Below are 23394 nucleotides of genomic sequence, written 5' to 3' on the forward strand. Positions count from 1 at the left end.
TCTATGCTGAATAAAAAGTATTAATATCTTTTCTTAAAAAATTACGAGAATGCATAAGTGAATTTGAACTAAGTTACGTGCCATTCAGAAAGACTCATGTTGTGGACACGCTCTTCCTGGAGCAAAGCGACAACAACTACACCAAAATAATTCAGTGTTTTATTACAATATTGTTCTCTTTATAATGTTATGTACAGTCCCAATAGTCATTATTAGCCGTGCATTGCCGTTTGAGCTACGCGCTGAAGCTGATGAGGACCACCGTACACTTTACTACACACATTTTTAACCAAATGCATCCTATATGAGATTAATCAGATATAGATAGGCCTACACAAAATAAACACAATTTTACAACTTATATTTACACAAAACAAAAGGCTGCGAATGCACACGTAAACTTACAGTCGTTATGGTGTAAAATAGTCCCAAAAATAACTCGCTTTACATGTTTCGCAGTTGAGCAGCACGCACGTCCATGAGCCTGCTTAATCGATGATCGATAAATTGTATTGATTAAATGTATTATCGACATGAATGGATCGTCGATTAATCGTTAACATCCCTCCATATTTGACCCAAAATTGGGTTAAACAACCCAGCATTTTATAGAGTGAAGGAATCAGACGTAGTTCCTACTTCATTTGAAAAGAGACACATCAACTGAATGCACAAACAATTAGCTTTGGATTTCACCACATCATGAAATGACTATAACTGGGGGAAATTCGAGAGTCAGCCCAGACATTATTTCTAGTAAGAGCCCGAGTGTAAAACACACTTCCCGTCCCTGCAGACCCTCCATTCACATATTTCAGTATCAGCCACTGAGATCTAAATAACGGTTCTTCCCCTTCACCACCTCCTCCCTGTATCCGGTTCTGGTTAACCAGACGCCCGTCTGACGTCACGTCTCCTGCTAAAGCCATCACACGCGCACCACTGCTAGTGTCTAAACAGCAGATCTGGTTAGCAGAGTGGAAGTGATGCGATTTCATTCGTCATGCATGTCCATTATTGTGGTAACGTTCAGAAATGTTTCTAAAAGCACCTGAAAACCCAAAAGTAGACTAAACTAACCATATACTGTAGTAACACAAACCAGACACCAGAAAGAAGCTTCAAGCTACCATGATGTTTAACTAGTCATTTGCACATTAATATTCCAACACATTCAAGTTCATATATTGCAATTCTTGTCTCAATATATTCTCATGTCTAGATGGAACAGAAGATGTGACAGATAATTTTTCTTCCTGTACATCTACGGATTATTGAAAAAGAAACCCATGTAGGGCGGAGCTTGTTTCTATCCATCGACTGCTGATTGGATGCTGAGATGTGGGCGTGGCACTCAGAAATGGAGGCGGATCTGAGAGAGGCGGGGTTTATCCAAACAAAATAATGAGGAGTTGGGCATATACCTATCTATAATTACAGGAACGTCTGTGTGTGTGTGTGTGTGTGTGTGTTATTCGCATATCTTTCAAGTCTGGATTTCAGACTTGACGGGTGTCGTGCTACGGGCACGAGTAAGTGCAGTGCCGAGTTTGAGGTTGTTTGGATTAGAAATGCAAAAGATATCGGTAAATATATCAGTAAAAGAAGCACTTAGAAGGTTGTGGTTTAAAAATAAACATTCGGACATAAACACTGTCAGCTAAACATTAAGTCTACACTGTTTACTTCTGAATATTATGTTTTATTCAGGGCCATCATTTGTAGTAGCCCATTCACAAACCGTTTGCTCAAGCGTAGCGTTTTCTCGGGGTTCACTGTGTCGCTGCTCCCCGAATCGTGTACCGTATTTTCCGCACTATAAGGCGCACCGGATTATAAGGCGCATAAAATACTGCAGTCAAACGTTTGACTGGGTTTGCGTTATCCATCCACTAGATGTGCTATTTAAGTTGCTATTAGTGCTATTAGTAAGTAGTATTAATAAATATGCGTTTATTAGTAAGCGGGAGCGCGCTGGGGCGGGCACGTAACTTACATTCGCAGCCTGACTCATATGAGTATTCATGTGCGGCGGCTCGCTGACAGCGATGGCACGCTGTTTCATATATGACGCCCCGGTTACCTTGGGTTGAACGGGGAACGTTTTCTGAGAGTTTTGTAGCGAGTGCGCGGCGCTGGAGGTGAGGGGTTTATTAGTAAGCGTGAGCGCGCTGGGGCGGGCACGTAACTTACATTCGCAGCCTGACTCATATGAGTATTCATGTGCGGCAGCTCGCTGACAGCAACAGCTGGCTGTTTTGAATGAGACGACTCGGTTACTGTGAACGGGGAACGCTTTATGACCATTCTGTGACGCGCGAGCAGCGCCAGGGACAGTGTGTCTGTTCGAATGTCTGTTAGTAAGAGTGAGCGCTCGTGAGCGGGCATAACCTGATTTATACGAGGTTGAACTGGCCGTGTGACAGAGCGGGCATAAGATGGACACAAGCGCGAGTTCGTGGGCGAATTTAATAACGCGGAGCGTTATTAACCAATTGATCCAATTAACCAATTGATCCATATATAAGGCGCTCCGGATTATAAGGCGCACTGTCGTTTTTTGAGAAAATTAAAGCTTTTAAGTGCGCCTTATAGTGCGGAAAATACGGGTAGTACAATTTTCCATATTTATTGTATGTCATTATGCCAGTATTTGCTTTCTACCATGCACAAATAAAAAAGTCACTGAACTTTTGCTGTTTAATTGTAACAATGAGCACTCAAACACACCAAACCAAAAATTACTAAAAACACGTTTTTTTTACTGGACAAAAGCAAAGTGAAAGACTGAAACTGATGCAGTCGATCACTCTCTCTATGCATTCGGGACAGTTTCCATACACACACAGCCCTAATCAAATCACCTCAGAAAGTAAGTTAAAACACACAATAGCAGAAGTACATTTCTCTAACCTAATGTGACGTATTTCTTAGTGAAACAGGATATTCAACGAGAAAAAGAACTACATTAGTTAAAGTGCCCCATTATGCTATTTTAAAGCTTCCTAATGTTGTTTTGGCATTTCTTACAACAGGTTTACATGCATCAAAGTTCAAAAACACTTTAATGTTCTCATAATATCCCCTGCAGCATCAGCTCTTTTCTCTCAGTGTCTGAAACACTTCAATCAAGCATTCAGTCTCTCTAAGCTCCGCCTCTCTGAGAGATGCTCTGCTCTGATTGGTCAGATGGCCCAGTCTGCTGTGATTGGTCAGAAACCAAACCAGGGGTGCAACAACGAATCGATAAAATCGATTAAATTCGATTATTAAAAGAGTTGGCAACGAATATCATTATCGATTCGTTGTGTCGCGTGACTATTACGCCACTCGCGGAGATGCTCCCTCCAGTAGCTCTTCTAGTGCTGGTGTTTACTCGTTATCCAGCATGACGAGTTAGCGTTAGCTCGCTAATAACAGTAGTAAAGCAGGGGTCGTATAGATTGCAAGACTAAAGACACATTTTTATTCACTCGCCTTTTTTTGGCCCATTAATTTTCAATCTGTTTTCATGTATATTTCCTGTGCTTTGTCCCATATCGGTTATTGTTGACAAATATATTTGTGTGTGTTGCACTTTTAATTTTAAAGTTCTTTTATAGCACTTGGTCATCTTAAGCTGTGTTTAAATGTGGTGTATAAATGAACTTAACTTGCACTTACTACAATGCTGGTAATAATTTAGTACGTGAGTCTGTGAGTGTGAGTTTGTGCATCTGTGGGTGTGTGTTTGTGTGTGTGTGTGTGTGTTTGTGTGTGTGTGTGTGTGTGTGTGTGTGTGTGTGTGTGTGTGTGTGTGTGTGTGTGTGTGTGTGTGTGTGTGTGAGTCTGTGAGTGTGAGAGTGTGCGTCAGTGAGTGTGAGAGTTTGTGAGTGCGTTTCTGAGTGTGAGTGTGAGCATCTGTGAGTGTGTTCGTCTGTGAGTGTGAGAGTTTGTGAGTGTGTGCATCTGTGAGAGTTTGTAAGTGTGCGTCTGTGAGTGTGAGTTTGTGCATCTGTGAGTGTGCGCATCTGTGAGTGTGCGTCTATGAGTGTGCGTCTGTGAGTGTGCGCATCTGTGAGTGTGAGAGTTTGTGAGTGTGAGTTTGTGCATCTATGAGTGTGAGCGTCTGTGAGTGTGAGAGTTTGTGAGTGTGCGCATCTGTGAGAGTTTGTAAGTGTGCGTCTGTGAGTGTGAGTTTGTGCATCTGTGAGTGTGCGCATCTGTGAGTGTGCGTCTGTGAGTGTGCGTCTGTGAGTGTGCGCATCTGTGAGTGTGAGTTTGTGAGTGTGAGTTTGTGCATCTATGAGTGTGTGCGTCTGTGAGTGTGTGCGTCTGTGAGTGTGTGCGTCTGTGAGTGTGCGTCTATGAGTGTGCGTCTGTGAGTGTGCGCATCTGTGAGTGTGCGCATCTGTGAGTGTGAGAGTTTGTGAGTGTGAGAGTTTGTGCGTCTGTGAGTGTGTGCGTCTGTGAGTGTGTGCGTCTGTGAGCGTGTGCGTCTGTGAGCGTGTGCGTCTGTGAGCGTGTGCGTCTGTGAGCGTGTGCGTCTGTGAGTGTGAGTTTGTGCATCTGTGAGTGTGTGCGTCTGTGAGTGTGTGCGTCTGTGAGTGTGTGCGTCTGTGAGCGTGTGCGTCTGTGAGCGTGTGCGTCTGTGAGTGTGAGTTTGTGCGTCTGTGAGCGTGCGCGTCTGTGAGCGTGCGCGTCTGTGAGTGTGCGCGTCTGTGAGTGTGCGCGTCTGTGAGTGTGCGCGTCTGTGAGTGTGCGCGTCTGTGAGTGTGCGCGTCTGTGAGTGTGTGCGTCTGTGAGCGTGTGCGTCTGTGAGTTTGTGCGTCTGTGAGTGTGTGCGTCTGTGAGTGTGTGCGTCTGTGAGTGTGTGCGTCTGTGAGTGTGTGCGTCTGTGAGTGTGAGAGTTTGTGAGTGTGAGAGTTTGTGAGTGTGTGCGTCTGTGAGAGTTTGTAAGTGTGCGTCTGTGAGTGTGAGAGTTTGTGAGTGTGTGCATCTGTGAGAGTTTGTAAGTGTGCGTCTGTGAGTGTGAGAGTTTGTGAGTGTGTGTGTCTGTGAGTGTGAGTTTGGGCATCTGTGAGTGTGCGTCTGAGTGTGAAAGTTTGTGAGTGTGTGCGTCTGTGAGTGTGTGCGTCTGTGAGCGTGTGCGTCTGTGAGTGTGAGTTTGTGCGTCTGTGAGTGTGTGCGTCTGTGAGTGTGTGCGTCTGTGAGTGTGTGCGTCTGTGAGTGTGCGAGTTTGTGAGTGTGTGCGTCTGTGAGAGTTTGTAAGTGTGCGTCTGTGAGTGTGAGAGTTTGTGAGTGTGTGTGTCTGTGAGTGTGAGAGTTTGTGAGTGTGCGTCTGAGTGTGAAAGTTTGTGAGTGTGTGCGTCTGTGAGTGTGAGAGTTTGTGAGTGTGTGCGTCTGTGAGTGTGAGAGTTTGTGAGTGTGTGCGTCTGTGAGTGTGAGAGTTTGTGATTGTGTGCGTCTGTGAGTGTGAGAGTTTGTGAGTGTGTGCGTCTGTGAGTGTGAGAGTTTGTGAGTGTGTGCGAGTGTGAGAGTTTGTGAGTGTGAGTCTGTGAATGTGAGTGTGTGCGAGAGTTTGTGAGTGTGTGCGAGTGTGAGTGTGAGAGTTTGTGAGTGTGTGCGTCTGTGAGTGTGAGAGTTTGTGAGTGTGTGGGAGTGTGAGTGTGAGAGTTTGTGAGTGTGTGCGAGTGTGAGTGTGAGAGTTTGTGAGTGTGTGCGTCTGTGAGTGTGAGAGTTTGTGAGTGTGTGCGAGTGTGAGAGTTTGTGAGTGTGTGGGAGTGTGAGTGTGAGAGTTTGTGAGTGTGTGGGAGTGTGAGTGTGAGAGTTTGTGAGTGTGTGCGAGTGTGAGTGTGAGAGTTTGTGAGTGTGTGCGAGTGTGAGTGTGAGAGTTTGTGAGTGTGTGGGAGTGTGAGTGTGAGAGTTTGTGAGTGTGTGCGAGTGTGAGTGTGAGAGTTTGTGAGTGTGTGCGAGTGTGAGTGTGAGAGTTTGTGAGTGTGTGCGTCTGTGAGAGTTTGTGAGTGTGTGCGTCTGTGAGAGTTTGTGAGTGTGTGCGTCTGTGAGAGTTTGTGAGTGTGTGCGAGTGTGAGAGTTTGTGAGTGTGTGCGAGTGTGAGAGTTTGTGAGTGTGTGCGTCTGTGAGAGTTTGTGAGTGTGTGCGAGTGTGAGAGTTTGTGAGTGTGTGCGAGTGTGAGAGTTTGTGAGTGTGTGCGAGTGTGAGTGTGAGAGTTTGTGAGTGTGTGCGAGTGTGAGAGTTTGTGAGTGTGTGCGAGTGTGAGTGTGAGAGTTTGTGAGTGTGTGCGAGTGTGAGAGTTTGTGAGTGTGAGTCTGTGAATGTGAGTGTGTGCGAGAGTTTGTGAGTGTGTGCGAGTGTGAGTGTGAGAGTTTGTGAGTGTGTGCGTCTGTGAGTGTGAGAGTTTGTGAGTGTGTGGGAGTGTGAGTGTGAGAGTTTGTGAGTGTGTGCGAGTGTGAGTGTGAGAGTTTGTGAGTGTGTGCGTCTGTGAGTGTGAGAGTTTGTGAGTGTGTGCGTCTGTGAGTGTGAGAGTTTGTGAGTGTGTGCGAGTGTGAGAGTTTGTGAGTGTGTGGGAGTGTGAGTGTGAGAGTTTGTGAGTGTGTGGGAGTGTGAGTGTGAGAGTTTGTGAGTGTGTGCGAGTGTGAGTGTGAGAGTTTGTGAGTGTGTGCGAGTGTGAGTGTGAGAGTTTGTGAGTGTGTGGGAGTGTGAGTGTGAGAGTTTGTGAGTGTGTGCGAGTGTGAGAGTTTGTGAGTGTGTGCGAGTGTGAGTGTGAGAGTTTGTGAGTGTGTGCGTCTGTGAGAGTTTGTGAGTGTGTGCGTCTGTGAGAGTTTGTGAGTGTGTGCGAGTGTGAGAGTTTGTGAGTGTGTGCGAGTGTGAGTGTGAGAGTTTGTGAGTGTGTGCGAGTGTGAGTGTGAGAGTTTGTGAGTGTGTGGGAGTGTGAGTGTGAGAGTTTGTGAGTGTGTGCGAGTGTGAGTGTGAGAGTTTGTGAGTGTGTGCGAGTGTGAGTGTGAGAGTTTGTGAGTGTGTGCGTCTGTGAGAGTTTGTGAGTGTGTGCGTCTGTGAGAGTTTGTGAGTGTGTGCGAGTGTGAGAGTTTGTGAGTGTGTGCGAGTGTGAGAGTTTGTGAGTGTGTGCGTCTGTGAGAGTTTGTGAGTGTGTGCGAGTGTGAGAGTTTGTGAGTGTGTGCGAGTGTGAGAGTTTGTGAGTGTGTGCGAGTGTGAGTGTGAGAGTTTGTGAGTGTGTGCGAGTGTGAGTGTAGTGTAGAGAACAAGTTCTGACGTTCAAACAAAAATCCTGTGTTTTCTGATTTGTATTTATCTTTATTTTTTATAAATTATTTATTGTTCTGAAAGCTCAGGCCCCTTTAAACAAAAATATACACCTTCTTTTGCACTTTATTTTAAAAAAGGCTATATATTTGGCAGATGTAAAGCATACATGTATATGTTTTTTTGTGTAAGTCCATTTTTTTTATTATTACTTGAACAGCTCAGGGATGGTCAAGGAGCAACCTGCACTGTGCACTTTCTGAAGATCTTTTGCACTGTGAATTTGCACTGTCAGTTCTGTTTTTGAATAAAGGGATGGAAATTAATGCCCCCCGGTTCATCGATTAATCGAAAAAAAAATCAACAGATGAATCGATTATTAAAATAATCGTTAGTAGCAGCCCTAAACCAAATGCTCATTATCATATCTGAATCTCAGCTCTTGACACACAGTGATGCGTACCGTAACGATGGCATGGGTTTACCGTATCAATCTCATCAGTGGATTTGCCTTGTCAGCGGAAAATACCGTCTTCTTGACACGAACAACACGAACCAAACTCCCACAGTCTCAGATAAACTAGTGTTTGAGGGCGGAGCAAAGAGACGCTGTTCAGCCAATCAGGTGACATTATGCAAATTAGTTACAAACCTACGCAGGATCAGCAGGAAGTGAGACTGAATTACTGACGACTCGTTTCAGTTCAGAATCGCTTCTTTCTATTAGGCCGTTCCAACGGAGTTTAGGGGAAACTCCAGAGTCAGAGGTAATCAAACAAATCTTTGATTCTTTACAAACTTTGTCAGCTAAATGCTATGTGTGTGTGTGTGTGTGCGTGTGCGTGCGTGCATGTGTTTTTGTGTGTGTGTGTGAGCTGCGTGTGCATGTTAGTGTGTGTGTGTGTGTGTGTGTGTGTGTGTGTGTGTGTGTGTGTGTGTGTGTGTGTGTGTGTGTGTGTGTGTGTGTGTGTGTGTGTGTGTGTGTAAAAAAACAGCCTGAAGGGAAACCCATTGAGCTGTTGTGATGCTCTGTTCTCTCTTCCACTCGAATGTTGTCAGTAATTTGTTGTTCGTCTCACTTTTGCCTCGAGGTGTTGAAACCTACATGTTTCCAACCTTCTGTACGTTATCAAAGCAGATCAACTCCTGCTAGAGAGCTCACACACACACACACACACACACACCTCGCTTGTGCAGCCATCCCTCCTTCACGATCACCCCGTCTGTCGTCATGCTCTCCGGCCCGTCAGTCTTTCCAGATCTGAGTCCTTCGCACCGGCCAGCGTAATCCTCTTCTCACTGTCTCCTGCGTGGAGAACAGATGAAGACCCGTTTCACTCTTAAACCACTTCAAGAACAGCTGTCTAAACCAGATCATCCCAGAATCATGGAGGCAATAAACACACAAACACTGTACAGACAAAAACATGCACTTAAAGCAGAAGCCTAAAGACATGTACGCCCTGAAACATTGATTATATTTCTAAAACTCCTCCTTGGTTGATGAAGAGCTTGAAAATGCATAAAAATTAACACACTTTTTTTTAGGTTTTAACAGTCAATGAAATGTGTAGAAACTTCAATTGAATCAGAAAGACTGATATTTATAATGGGAATTTTACACTTTTAGAAATATACACTAAGTTTGTGGTCAGTTTGGGATCAGAAATTAATATTTTTATTCAGCAATATGATGCAATAAATGATTAAAGGTGACAGTAAAGACATTTATAATGTTACAAATGGCCTTTATTTCAAATGCTTTTTTAAAAACTTTTTTAATAATAATTGAGCACCATTAACAATTGATATTAGTTGAGCATCAAATCATCATATTATAGTGATTTCTGAAGGATCATGTGACACTGAAGACTGGAGTAATGATGCTGAAAATTCACAGGAATAAATTACACTTTACTATATATTCACATAGACAACAGCTGTTTTGGATTCTAAAAATATTTCCCAATTTTAACAGTATTTATTAAATGCATATGCAAATATAAGCTAAACTTAAAGCAATTAAGGGATTTGTCTGTTTACTGTGGTAAAACCAGCACACAATTTACTGCTTTATAAAACTCAAGCAACAACAATATGATTAAAGGCAAGGCATTAATGCTCAATAAACATTTCAATGCATTATTAATAATATTCAGACCTCACTGCATTGCCAAGATCTAGAATACTGTCACACACTGAACGTAATCTGTCCTTTATAAAAGCTCCTTGTGACGTTCAATAAGTTGATTAGCCATTAAATTATTATTACCATCCACTATCCACAGTAATAAACGCTGCACGTCTGCAGGTCTCGACTGTCAGGCGTTCATCACAGAGATAAAAGAGTCGCAGTATCAGACTCACTGCAGAAGAAACCACTTCCTGTGTGACAGGAAGTCGAGTTTAAAGACTGGCAGCATCATAAATAAACACAAATGACCAGTGACTGCTTGCTTCATTTATTCAGGCAAAGGAACCAATAGGGACGCAGTAAAGAAGTCACCTGATTGGCCTAAAACCTAGTGTTGTGAATCACATACATATGCAGCTTCCTTTTAAGATATTGTATACAGCATATTTTCGGGCGACCAAAAATATCTGACCGGAAATGAATTTATGCTTTCGGCCGAAACAGTGACGGTTCATTGGCAGTTTTGACTGTAACCATCGACTTCTCATTGATAAACAAGATCTTTTAGTCATTGCTGTCTTCAGTGATTGATTCATGAACAAAACTTCACTAAACATTATTTGTAGCACACCAGTCATTCAGTGATAAGCTTTGAGTTTTGTTATTTTTGATGCGAAACAAAGCTTTCTTTCAATATGATAACGAAAGACAATCAATAAAAGTGTTTTTTCTGCTCTTTAATGTGTTGTGACCGTTGAACCGATCATTTTCCTCTTTACTACTAGTTACAGCAGCAAATAATCATCAATGAACATCAGAAGGTGTTGAAAGATACAAGTAATCCATCAATCAGTGTTTCACCCGCGGAAACACATCAATAAATCAGCTTGTGAACAATAATCTCACATTTAAAGCCATTCAATGACCATAAACTCGAAAGTTAGCTAGAATAATAACTCTATAGATAAGCATTTTGATAAATGCATGCATTACATATTCATTAGGCCTATATATTTGCTTAACTTGTCTTCATTATTTAATGCATGCAATAAATCTGTCATGAAAACAATTTATTACAGCCACCATGTTTATATTTCAACAACGAATGGGAGTAGAACCATAATTGTATCATTAAAAAGCTGATTCCTTATGTGCAATTTAAATGCACAATATACCGGCCACCATATCGGTATCGGCCGATATATGTTCATTTTTAATGTTATCGGCCCAATAAGAAAATCTTGCCGATATATTAAAGCTGAGAAATAGTGTATTATTTCCTTCAGCTGAGACACTAGAGATGTGCACTGTTCAACACCATGGTTTTGAATTGCTTGAAATATGATTGCACTCACTTCAGAAAAGAAAATACAGTTCAGTGCATCATGTGCAGCGCAAGTCTGTCATATCGACTTCATGAAATTATAATAAGAACATTATAATTGTGTGCATGTGACATGGATTTTAATGGTGAGACTTTGGTTTTTGTATCAGGCTTAACTATATGACAATTTGGATTTAGATTGATCGGCCAATATATTGATTATCGGCTCTAAAATATAAAGAAATATCGAATATTGTATCGGCCAAAATTTTCATATCAGTGCATCCCTAGAATACATTAAACTGTCATATAAATGTTATGTTCATATAATAAAGACAGATGGTTGTAGGCTGTGGCCGTGAGTTGCAAACCCATGTGCTTTTCAAGAAGACCAGTGTTTTCACTGCAGCGGTTCACACACACACACACATACACACACACACATGTGTGAGAGGATGGCATACAGCCAGAACCAGACGTCTGAATGAACTCAATAACCTGCTCAAGGGTCACATGATCTGCGGGGCCCGAGACCCTTCAACTCTCAGGCCCCGCCTTGTTTAAAGTCATTCACAATTCCAGAACTGTCTGTAAGATCAGGCACTATTCAATGCAAATGAGAGGCATGTGGTCAAGCAGTTACGATGAGAATATAAACAAAATCTTAAATCTTAAAGTCCCCCTGTGGTGAAAATCCAGCTTTTAATGTTGTTTATGTGTCTATGTGGTGTTTTTAATATGCTTTAAGACAAACCATGAGTAAATTCATAAGTTGACAGCATTGCTGAGTATTTTTTCCTTAAAACTGCAGTGAACCAAAGACAGTCTCAAAAACACTCTTTGAAATCGCTGGTGTTTCTGACGTCACACACTACCTTGTAACCAATCAGATCAACGTGTGATCGTCAACGAGTGGATCTCTGAGTGAGTGAGTGGAGGCGGGGCTCATTTGCATATTCATAGACCCACTTATACTAAATGAGGCAAGGGTGTGAAGTTACATTCAAGATATTTGAAGGCATGAAGACATTTTCTTCAAAGGAAAAACGTTTAAATTTGTAATTTAGGTGATCAAAGATGAGTTTGTCTACATGATTGACTATAGGGTTGACTTTAAAGCACAGAAGCAGCTCTGCAACTCCAAACCACTTGAGCTTGTGTCCCGAGTTTAATATTTTGTTTTAGGGGTTTGTTCAACTCAGCCACGCGTGACGTCTTGCTTTCTTGCTCTGTCTAGTTCACAGGATCTGGAGTAGAAATGCAATCTCTCCAATCAGACTAAAACACGGAGGCAAGGACAGTCATATGATGCGAGTCTACAACCAGGCGATTCGGGACCACTAACGCACAATACGCTCGACTGTGTATGAGGTTCTGCATTCTTGACATTCTGCGTGTTACTGGTGGCAGATCTGCGTCAGCGGGACCCGAAGGAACTCAAAGTTGTCCCGCAGAAGAATGTAAAACATTCCTTCAGCATCTTCATCCCTCATCCGCCCACACGACAGAGGATAGATAGTCGAGTCTAGCGCTCGCATGAGGTCTAGGCCTCAATTTCATGTGCTATATATGAATATTATATTCCTGAATATTGTACTTTTTAAAGTTGAAAGTGAAGGAAAAGTGCAAAGCATCCTCATGAAGCTCAAAAATAAGAGTTTTTATTTGTGTCTCATCATTTTCAATACTTTCATTTGTGTGATTTTATAGCTTAAGTTTAGGGATGTACGATATATATCGGCCACCATATCGGTATCAGCCGATATATGTTTATTTTTTATGTTATCGTTCCAATAAGAAAATCTGTCCGATATATTAAAGCTTATCTGTAATGTATTATTTCCTTCAACTGAGACACTTCAACATGATGGTTTTGAATGCTTGAAATATGATTGGAATCACTTCAAAAAAGGAAAATACAGTAAAGTGCAACATGTGCAGCGCAAGTCTGTTATATCAGCTACATAAAATTATAATGAGAATATTATAATTGTGTGTTTGTGTCATTACTTGTTTCTGTAATCAGGCTCTCAAAAATTATGTAAAAATTTGGATTAAGGTTTATCGGCCAATATATAGGTTATCGGCTTTCAAATGTAACGAATTATTGGTTATATCGGTATCGGCCAAAATGTTCATATCGGCGCATCCCTACTTAAGGTAGTTCACTATAATTCTGAAATGTGAAAAGCATGTAGAAAGTAGAATGATTAATTTGAGTGGTATTTAAAAACCTATCATCATCATAAACAACCCAGAATCAAAGACTAAACAAGCCTGAAGTAAACCAGATCCAGGGTGATTAAATGGAGTCACAAATCAGTGTTTACAGTGAATGATCCACTCATTTCCCTGACAACATCTTCTGTTTGAGTAAGTCACGTGACTTTCTGACAGTCCATCCAAAACAACTTCTGACAGATATACTTAAATGAGAATATACATGTTGATTCCCCTATTGTGGCAGTACTTTGATTACTATATATTAATGGCAGACGATTTCTTTAAATTCGTCCATTGTACATTTACATATCAAGACAACATGATACGTGTTTGTTACTGTAAACACTGTACGGGCTCTTACAGACACAAACACATTCACCTGAGATTACACTGATCAATTATTAACAGGAAGACAGAGACACAGGCAAACAGTCTGTTCAGCACATGTCGCTTGTAAACACAGCAGGACTGACACGTAGAAACATTGGAATGTATGGAGAAAAATGAGAAACATAGTAACATTCGAATTTTAGAAACATTCGAATTTTTGCAACATTGTAACGGCTGGGCCTGGGCGTGCACGCGCTTAAAGTGACACAAAGTAAGAACTGACAGATGAATAATAAAAGCATTCACGAATTAAAACTAAAGGTTACAGTTTTAACCAGCAGCTAAACCAGTACTTTCATTCACCCCGCGTGGAGTCGTTTATTCTTAGAGTTAAAGTGTTTTATTTTAGGCCTCTGAAAAGAGAAATAACCGCATCCTATTCAGAGCTTCACTATCCGATAATAACTTACAACGTTCAAGTGAATGAGAGAGGCTTTACCGAGACTGGTCTCACTGAGAGCTCCGGCGCATCGCTCGCTGCTTCGGCTGATACTTTAATCCCACAGAAAACAGGTAAAAGTGTTTAGATGAGCACGAGCGTGTCCTCTCCTCCTCCTGCCCACAGCGCGAGACTCCAGAGAGACTCCCTGAGAGACCAGCGCTGGGTCCTAGAGCCCGCCGGCTCAACCCTACACAACAACTTTACAACACTACTGTGCAACACTACACTACACTACACTACAACACTACACTACACTACACTACACTACTACACTACACTGCAACACTACACTACACTACAACACTACACTACACTACTACACTACACTACTAAACTACACTACTACACTACACTGCAACACTACACCACACTACAACACTACACTACACTACACTACTACACTACACTACACTACAACACTACACTACACTACACTACACTACACTACACTACACAACTACACTACACTACACTGCAACACTACACTACACCACAACACTACACTGCACTTCACTACACTACACTGCACTACACTACACTACACTACACTGCACTACACTACACTACACCACAACACCTCAACACTACACTACACTACAACACTACACTGCACTACACTACACTACACTAAACCACAACACCACACCTCAACACTACACCACAACACTACACCACAACACTACACCACAACACTACACCACAACACTACACCTCAACACTACACCACAACACTACACCACAACACTACACTACACTACACCACTACACTGCACTACACTACTACACTACACTACACTACACCACTACACTACACTACACCACTACACTGCACTACACTAGACCACAACACCACACCTCAACACTACACCACAACACTACACCACAACACTACACCACTACACTACACTACACTACACCACTACACTACACTACACTACACAACTACACTGCACTACACTGCACTACACTACACCACTACATTACACTACACCACTACACTGCACTACACTACACCACTACACTACACTACACCACTACACTACACCACTACACTACACCACTACACTACACTACACCACAACACCACACCACAACACTACACTACACCACTACACTACACCACTACACTACACCACTACACTACACTACACCACAACACTACACCACAACACTACACCACTACACTACACTACACTACACCACTACACTACACTACACTACACAACTACACTGCACTACACTACACCACTACATTACACTACACCACTACACTGCACTACACTACACCACTACACTACACTACACCACTACACTACACCACTACACTACACCACTACATTACACTACACCACTACACTACACTACACCACTACACTGCACTACACTACACCACTACACTACACTACACCACTACACTACACCACTACACTACACTACACTACACCACTACACTACACCACTACACTACACTACACCACTACACTGCACTACACTACACCACTACACTACACTACACCTCAACACTACACCACTACACTGCACTACACTACACCACTACACTACACTACACCACTACACTACACTACACTACACTACACTACACTACACTACACTACACTACACCACTACACTACACTACACTACACCACTACACTACACTACACCACTACACTGCACTACACTACACCACAACACTACACCACTACACTACACTACACCACTACACTGCATTGCACTACACTACACCACAACACCACACCACAACACTACACCACAACACTACACCTCAACACTACACCACTACACTACACTACACCACTACACTACACTACACCACTACACTGCACTACACTGCACCACAACACTACACCACTACACTACACTACACTACACCACTACACTGCATTGCACTACACTACACTACACCACACCTCAACACTACACCACAACACTACACCACAACACTACACCTCAACACTACACCACTACACTACACTGCACTACACTACACTACACTACACCACAACACCACACCTCAACACTACACCACAACACCACAACACTACACCACAACACTACACCTCAACACTACACCACAAAACTACACCACAACACTACACTACACTACACCACTACACTGCACTACACTACACCACTACACTGCACCTCAACACTACACCACAACACTACACCACAACACTACACCACAACACTACACCACAACACTACACCTCAACACTACACCACAACACTACACCACAACACTACACTACACTACACCACTACACTGCACTACACTACACCACTACACTACACTACACCACTACACTACACCACTACACTACACTACACTACACAACACTACACCACTTCACTACACTACACTACACCACTACACTACACCACAACACCACACCTCAACACTACACTACAACACTACACTGCACTACACTACACTACACTACACCACAACACCACACCTCAACACTACACTACAACACTACACTGCACTACACTACACTACACTACACTACACTACACCACAACACCACACCTCAACACTACACCACAACACTACACCACAACACTACACCACAACACTACACCTCAACACTACACCACAACACTACACCACAACACTACACCACAACACTACACTACACTACACTACACCACTACACTACACTACACTACACCACTACACTGCACTACACTACACCACTACACCACTACACTACACTACACTACACCACTACACTGCACTACACTACACCACTACACTACACTACACTACACCACAACACCACACCTCAACACTACACCACAACACTACACCACAACACTACACTACACTACAACACTACACTGCACTACACTACACCACTACACTACACTACACCACAACACCACACCACAACACTACACCACACCACAACACTACACTACAACACTACACCACAACACTATACCACAACACTACACCACAACACTACACCACAACACTACACTACACTAAACCACTACACTACACTACACTACACTACACCACTACACTGCACTACACTACCCACTACACTACACTACACTACACCACAACACCACACCTCAACACTACACCACAACACTACACCACAACACTACACTACACTACACCACTACACTGCACTACACTACACCACTACACTACACTACACTACACCACAACACTACACCACAACACTACACTACACTGCACCACTACACTGCACTACACTACACCACTACACTACAACACTACACCACTACACTGCACTACACTACACCACTACACTACACTACACTACACCACAACACCACACCTCAACACTACACCACAACACTACACCACAACACTACACTACACTACACTACACTACACCACTACACTGCACTACACTACACCACTACACTACACTACACTACACCACAACACCACACCTCAACACTACACCACAGCACTACACCACAACACTACACCACAACACTACACCACAACACTACACCACAACACCACACCTCAACACTACACCACAACACTACACCTCAACACTACACCACAACACCACACCTCAACACTACACCACAACACTACACCACAACACTACACCACAACACTACACTACACTACACCACTACACTGCACTACACTACACCACTACACTGCACTACACTACACCACTACACTGCACTACACTACACAACTACACTACACTGCCCTACACCTCAACACTACACCACAACACCACACCTCAACACCACACCTCAACACTACACCACAACACTACACCACTACACTGCACTACACTACACCACTACACTGCACTACACTACACCACAACACTGCACTACACTACACCACTACACTGCACTACACTACACCACTACACTGCACTACACTACACCACTACACTGCACTACACTACACCACAACACTGCACTACACTACACTACAACACTACACTGCACTGCACTACACTACACTACAACACTACACTACACTGCACTACACTACACCACTACACTGCAACACTACACTGCACTACACTACAACACTAAACTGCACTACACTACAACACTACACTACAACACTACACCACAACACCACAACACTACACTACACTACAACTCTACACTGCACTACACTACAACACTACACTGCACTACACTACAACACTACACTACAACACTACACCACAACACCACAACACTACACTACAACACTACACTACACTACACTACAACACTACACTACACTACAACACTACACTACACTACTACACTACACTACACTACACTACAACACTACACCACAACACCACACCACAACACTACACTACACTACACTACTACACTACACTACAACACTACACCACAACACCACACCACAACACTACACTACAACACTACACTGCACTACACTACACTACAACACTACACTGCACTACACTACACTACAACACTACACTGCACTACACTACACTACACTACACTACACTACAACACTACACTACACTACACTACAACACTACACTGCACTACACTACAACACTACACTGCACTACACTACAACACTACACTACAACACTACACCACAACACCACACCACAATACTACACTACAACACTACACTGCACTACACTACACTACAACACTACACTGCACTACACTACACTACACTACACTACACTACACTACAACACTACACTGCACTACACTACACTACAACGCTACACTGCACTACACTACAACACTACACTGCACTACACTACACTACAACACTACACTGCACTATACTACAACACTACACTGCAACACTACACTACACTACTACAACACCACACAACAACACTACACTACACTACAACACTACACTACACTGCACTACACTACAAAACTACACTGCAACACTACACTACACCACAACACTACACCTCAACACCACACCTCAACACTACACTACACTACACTACACCACAACACTACACTGTAACACAACACTACACTACACTACAACACTGCACTACACCACAACACAACACTACAACACTACACTACAACGCTACACTACAACACCACGACACTACACTACACTACAACACCACAACACTACACTACAACACTACACTACAACACCACAACACTACACTACACCACAACACTACACTACACCACAACACTACACTACAACACTACACTACACTACACCACAACATTACACTACACTACACTACAACACCACAACACTACACGACACTACAACATCACAACACTACACTACTACAACACTACACTACTACAACACTACACCACAACACCACAACACTACACTACTACAACACTACACTACAACACTATACTACTACAACAACACTACACCACTACACTACAACACAACACTGCAACACTACACTACAACACCTCAAAAATACAACACTACACCACAACACTACACTACGACAACACTACACTACAACACCTCAACTCTACAACAACACGACACTACACCCCAACACTACAACACTACACCACAACACTACACTACAACACAACACTGCAACACTACACTACTACAACACTACACTACAACACAACACTGCAACACTACTCAACAACACCTCAGCACTACAACACTACACTACTACAACACTGCTCCACAACACTGCAACACTACACCACAACACTACACTACAACACTACACTATACTACACTACAACACTACACTACACTACAATACAATACTACACTACACTACACTACAACACTACACTACACTACACTACACTACAACACTACACTACACTACAACACTACACCACAACACTACACTACAACACAACACTACACTACAACACTACACTACTACAAAACTACACCACAACACTACACTACTACAACAACACTACATTACACTACTACAAAACTACACCACAACACTACACTACTACAACTCTACAACAACACCACTACACTACAACACTACACCACAACACTACACTACTACAACTCTACAACAACACCACTACACTACAACACTACACCACAACACTACACTACTACAACACTACACCACAACACTACACTACTACAACACTTCAACACTACACCACAACACCTCAACTCTACAACAACACCACTACACTACTACAACAATACATCACAACACTACACTACTACAACAATACACTACAACACTACACTACTACAAAACTACACCACAACACTACACTACTACAACACTACACTACTACAACAATACACTTCAACACTACACTACTACAAAACTACACCACAACACTACACTACTACAACACTACACCCCAACACTACAACACCTCAACTCTACAACAACACCACTACACTACAACACAACACTACAACACTACACTACTACAACACTACACAACAACACTACACTACTACAACACTTCTACACTACACCACAACACCTCAACTCTACAACAACACCACTACACTACAACACAACACTGCAACACTACACTACAACACCTCAACACTACACCACAACACTACACTACTACAACACTACACTACAACACCTCAACTCTACAAAACCACAACACTACACTACAACACCTCAACAATACAATACAACACTACACCACAACACTACAACACCTCAACAATACAACACTACACTACAACACAACAATGCAACACTACACTACATCACCTCAACAATACAACACTACACTACAACACAACACTGCAACACTACACTACATCACCTCAACAATACAACACTACACTACAACACAACACTGCAACACTACACTACAACACCTCAACATCACAACACTACTACAATACTACAACACCTTAAAACTACAACACTACACTACAACACTACACTACAACACCTCAACACTACACCACAACACTACACTACTACAACGCTACACTACAACACTTCAACACTACACCACAACACTAAAACACCTCAACAATACAACGCTACACTACAACACTTCAACACTACACCACAACACTAAAACACCTCAACAATACAACGCTACACTACAACACCTCAACAAAACAACACTACACTACAACACCTCAACAATACAACACTACGCTACAACACAACACTGCAACACTAAACCACAACACTACAACACCTCAACAATACAACACAACACTACAACACCTCAACAATACAACACTACACTACAACACCTCAACAATACACCACAACACTACAACACCACAACAATACAACACTACACTACACTGTGTGTGTGTATGTGTGTGTGTGTGTGTGTGTGTGTGTGTGTGTGTGTGTGTGTGTGTGTGTGTGTGTGTGTGTGTGTGTGTGTGTGTGTGTGTGTGTGTGTGTGTGTGTGTGTGTGTGTGTGTGTGTGTGTGTGTGTGTGTGTGTCTTGCATTAGAATAATTCGTGTATAATTATTTTGTCATATAAATACACACATGCAGGTATATATTTAAGAAATATTTATTTATATATAAAATATTAATATTTATATATAATATAAATTATGCATATGTATGTGTATTTATATATGCAAAATAATTATACACAGTTCACACATATATATTATGTAAACACAAACTTTTATTTTGGATGCGATTAATTGTGATTAATTAATTTTTATATTAAAGAAATAAATAAAATAGACATTTATCGAGACATTATGAATAATAAGTAAGTATGTAATAGTAAGTATGTACAGTACATGTGTGTGGGAGTGTGTGTGTGTGTGTGTGCGTGTGTGTATGTGTGTCTGTGTGTGTGTGTGTGTGTGTGTGTGTGTGTGTGTGTGTGTGTGTGTGTGTGTGTGTGTATGTATATATATATAGAGAGAGAGCCAGAGAGAGAATTTTTTCTCATAGTAATTGACAAACTATAACGTGTTTTTAATTCCTTTTTTTACTTACAGTATTTTTGTCCCAATAATGTCTTGATAAGTCTATTTATTTTTCTTCATTACTTATTACCTTATTGTTGTAGTTTGTTTTTCTTGTCATTAGTTGTTTTTGTGAATAAAGCTTTCGCAATATTGAAAACACAATGGCAATAAAGGGTGTGTGTGTGTGTGTGTGTGTGTGTGTGTGTGTGTGTGTGTGTGTGTGTGTGTGTGTGTGTGTGTGTGTGTGTGTGTGTGTGTGTGTGTTCGCGTCTGTGAGTGTGAGTGTGTATGTGTGTGGGTGTGTATGTGTGTGTGTGTGTTCGCGTCTGTGAGTGTGAGAGTGTGTGTGTGTGTGTGTGTGTGTGTATGTATGTGTGTGTGTGTTCGCGTCTGTGAGTGTGAGAGTGTGTGTGTGTGTGTGTGTGTGTGTGTGTGTGTGTGTGTGTGTGTGTGTGTGTGTGTGTGTGTGTGTGTGTGTGTGTGTGTGTGTGTGTGTGTGTGTGTGTGTGTGAGAGAGAGAGAGAGACAGTGGACAGCAGAGGAATGTGATCTTTTGTCTGTCACAGAGGCTCGGGTCGGAATGCCATTGATGAGAAGGACAGAAAGAAACGAGGAAAGTTTCTCTCTCGCTCTCTCATTCTCTCTCTCTCTGTCCTGTGAGAAACTCTGACGCTCTCAGACGCTGGATCTCATGCTGCACAAACACTCATTGTCTCACCCGTAAACACTGCGTTCACAAACTACAGCAGCGCATGAATGAAACTCAGAGGCCCGACAGAAACAGCTTCAGATCAAACACTGGACCAGACTCCTGCGGCTCCAGGCACTGTGGACTCGCGTTTCAATATATATACTTTAAATTTTATATTCATTTTTATTAATATGTTATTTATATATTTTTTTCAAGTTTAAATTAAAATATACCCTTTTTTATCTTCTTTTTTTTACATTTTTTAATTATTTATTTATTCATATATTATTTTTAAGTTTAAATGGGGAAAAATATGTTTTATATATATATATATATATATATATATATATATATATATATATTTTTTTTTTTTTTTTAAGTTTAAGTAGGAAAAATAACAGATTTTCAACTTGGTCTCAGATTTTTTAAATATTTTTTTAATTTATTTTTACATTTATCATTAATATATTATTTATATATTATTGCCCGGTTTAAATGGGGGAAAATCAGTTGGTCTTAGATTTCTTTAAGTAATTTTTAATTTATTTTATTCAATGCAGCGCAAGTGCAAAAGCTCTGAGCAATTCATTAAACAAAATTATTTAGACACATTGTCCTGGAACAGAAATTACTCCTATTTCTTTGTCTAAAGTAAACAAAGTGATTGATTGCAGAGATACCATTTGTGATGTTTCTTTATTATATGAGCAGATAATAAATAAGTAACACTTTACAATAAGGTTTAATTTGTTAAATCTAAGATTACTAATTAATAAAGAAAAATACATGTTTTCGGTAATGCATTAACAAATGTGACCTATATACTGTAAATATGTGTAATGAGATTAAACTAGTCTCCGTGTGAAAGACCGACCTCTTCTATATTCATTAAGATCTTTCTATCCCTCTATACTTGAGTCAACACGAAAGTAATGCAAATTCATTTCTTTTTTATTTCTATTTTGTTTGCTTATTTATTTAATAATTGTATGTATTTAATCTGTTTAAATGTCAATACTCTATGT

The 23394-nt window shown here is 41.5% G+C and overlaps 1 protein-coding gene across 1 annotated transcript in view; it reads right to left on the reverse strand.

Moving 5' to 3' along the window:
• akt1 (v-akt murine thymoma viral oncogene homolog 1) overlaps positions 1-13914 on the reverse strand; it is an 85228-nt gene extending 71314 nt beyond the window's left edge. Inside the window, exons 1-2 of the mRNA XM_077196801.1 lie at positions 13771-13914; positions 8445-8566 (exon numbers count right to left, since the gene is read on the reverse strand). Of these exons, the coding sequence (XP_077052916.1) occupies positions 8445-8493 (49 nt within the window). The 5' untranslated portion in view covers positions 8494-8566; positions 13771-13914. The remainder of the gene's footprint in view (positions 1-8444; positions 8567-13770) is intronic.
• Between the last annotated feature and the right edge of the window lie 9480 nt (positions 13915-23394).

This window comes from Siphateles boraxobius, unplaced genomic scaffold (assembly GCF_051911475.1).
Source record: "Siphateles boraxobius isolate OS27281-9 unplaced genomic scaffold, OSU_SipBor_1 36, whole genome shotgun sequence".
NCBI lineage: Eukaryota > Metazoa > Chordata > Actinopteri > Cypriniformes > Leuciscidae > Siphateles > Siphateles boraxobius.